Genomic DNA, 1,232 nt, shown 5'->3' with positions numbered 1-1,232 from the left:
CAACAATCAAATTTTATGTTTTGTGTACGAATTTTTGGTTGAATCTTAATGACTGGGTGACGTCAGTCCACTTTTTCCACATTTTCGTTAAAAATCGATATATACTTTAGATTATGTAACGATTAATGTAAATGTATAACGTCAATTTTTTAATTCTCTCTTGGAGCCGAACTCAATACTTTTAGTTTACGTGAGCCAAACTCTATACTTTAGTTTACGTGAATATGATATCTCACTGTTGAAATCTAAAGGAGGTGGCGGCATATCAACAGTTCCTAAAAATAAAGAAAAAAAAATAGTATACATCTACAATTGTTTTCCACGTATACTCATCTTACTTATACACTATAAATACTCTTAAACCCTATACCAGACTTTATCATGATCATCACCATATTAAATACATACCAACAATATTAGTTAATAAATTCGTTTTACGTAATATATACAAATCATTTCATCATGGTGATGGCTAAGAACCGCACCAAGTTCTACATAGCGTTTCTTGTTTTTTTGATAGTGGTGGGATCTGTGTTACTAACCATTGAAGGACGACCGGTCAAGGATAGTTCGAGATCCTCGACCCAATTAACAGATTCATCTGTGTTCAATGGAAGCGTAATGTCCTCGTTTAAACCAGTCGAGTCTTCGGTACAAGATTTTTCATGGTTAGCCACAGTGAAACAGTCCGGGCCAAGCCCAGGCGTTGGGCATCATCGAGCTAAGGGCTACAAAATGTTTGGACGAGCCGAAAATTCTGGTCCTAGTCCTGGTGTTGGACACTAGAAATAACAAACCTCATGAATTGAAATTATATAGTAACACCTTTACGTACCATGTTTGATAGCCTCTAAGATGTAATATTCTCTTTTTTTTTTTACTTCACTATCACATGTCTCTGCATAATAATCATTCAATAAAAGTCTTACTTTGAGTTTAAAAAAAAAAGAGACTGGATATGTAATATGTTATAAGCCTCGTTTTTTTCTCAATTTTGAGCCTTGCCTTTAAATAGATCTTCACAACTTTAATTCCCAAAAGACATGGAAAATAAGGAGGTGAATTCTAAGTTCCATGGAGCACCCAATATCAAAGATTGTGGTGAATTCCTACTCTAACACAATATAGCAAGGTGATTTCTAAGATATTGGTTTCTAGATTTAATTAATTGTGAACATAGACGTTTTTGTTTACTAAAAGACTAGTCTTTTATTATAGTAAACAAACATATA

The 1,232-nt window shown here is 33.5% G+C and overlaps 1 protein-coding gene across 1 annotated transcript; it reads left to right on the top strand.

Annotated features, from left to right (window-relative positions):
- Positions 430-786, top strand: LOC104742511. Its single transcript, XM_010463525.1, has one exon. The coding sequence runs from the start codon at positions 463-465 to the stop codon at positions 784-786; it is 324 nt and encodes a 107-aa protein (XP_010461827.1). The 5' UTR covers positions 430-462.

Source organism: Camelina sativa, chromosome 14 (genome assembly GCF_000633955.1).
Source record: "Camelina sativa cultivar DH55 chromosome 14, Cs, whole genome shotgun sequence".
NCBI classification, from domain to species: domain Eukaryota; kingdom Viridiplantae; phylum Streptophyta; class Magnoliopsida; order Brassicales; family Brassicaceae; genus Camelina; species Camelina sativa.
Note: the sequence above shows the minus strand (reverse complement) of the source record. Positions and strands in the feature narration are given on the sequence as shown.

Coding starts and splice junctions, on each gene's coding strand:
- LOC104742511 (XM_010463525.1), top strand. CDS start 463: ATGGTGATGGCTAAGAACCGCACCAAGTTCTACATAGCGTTTCTTGTT.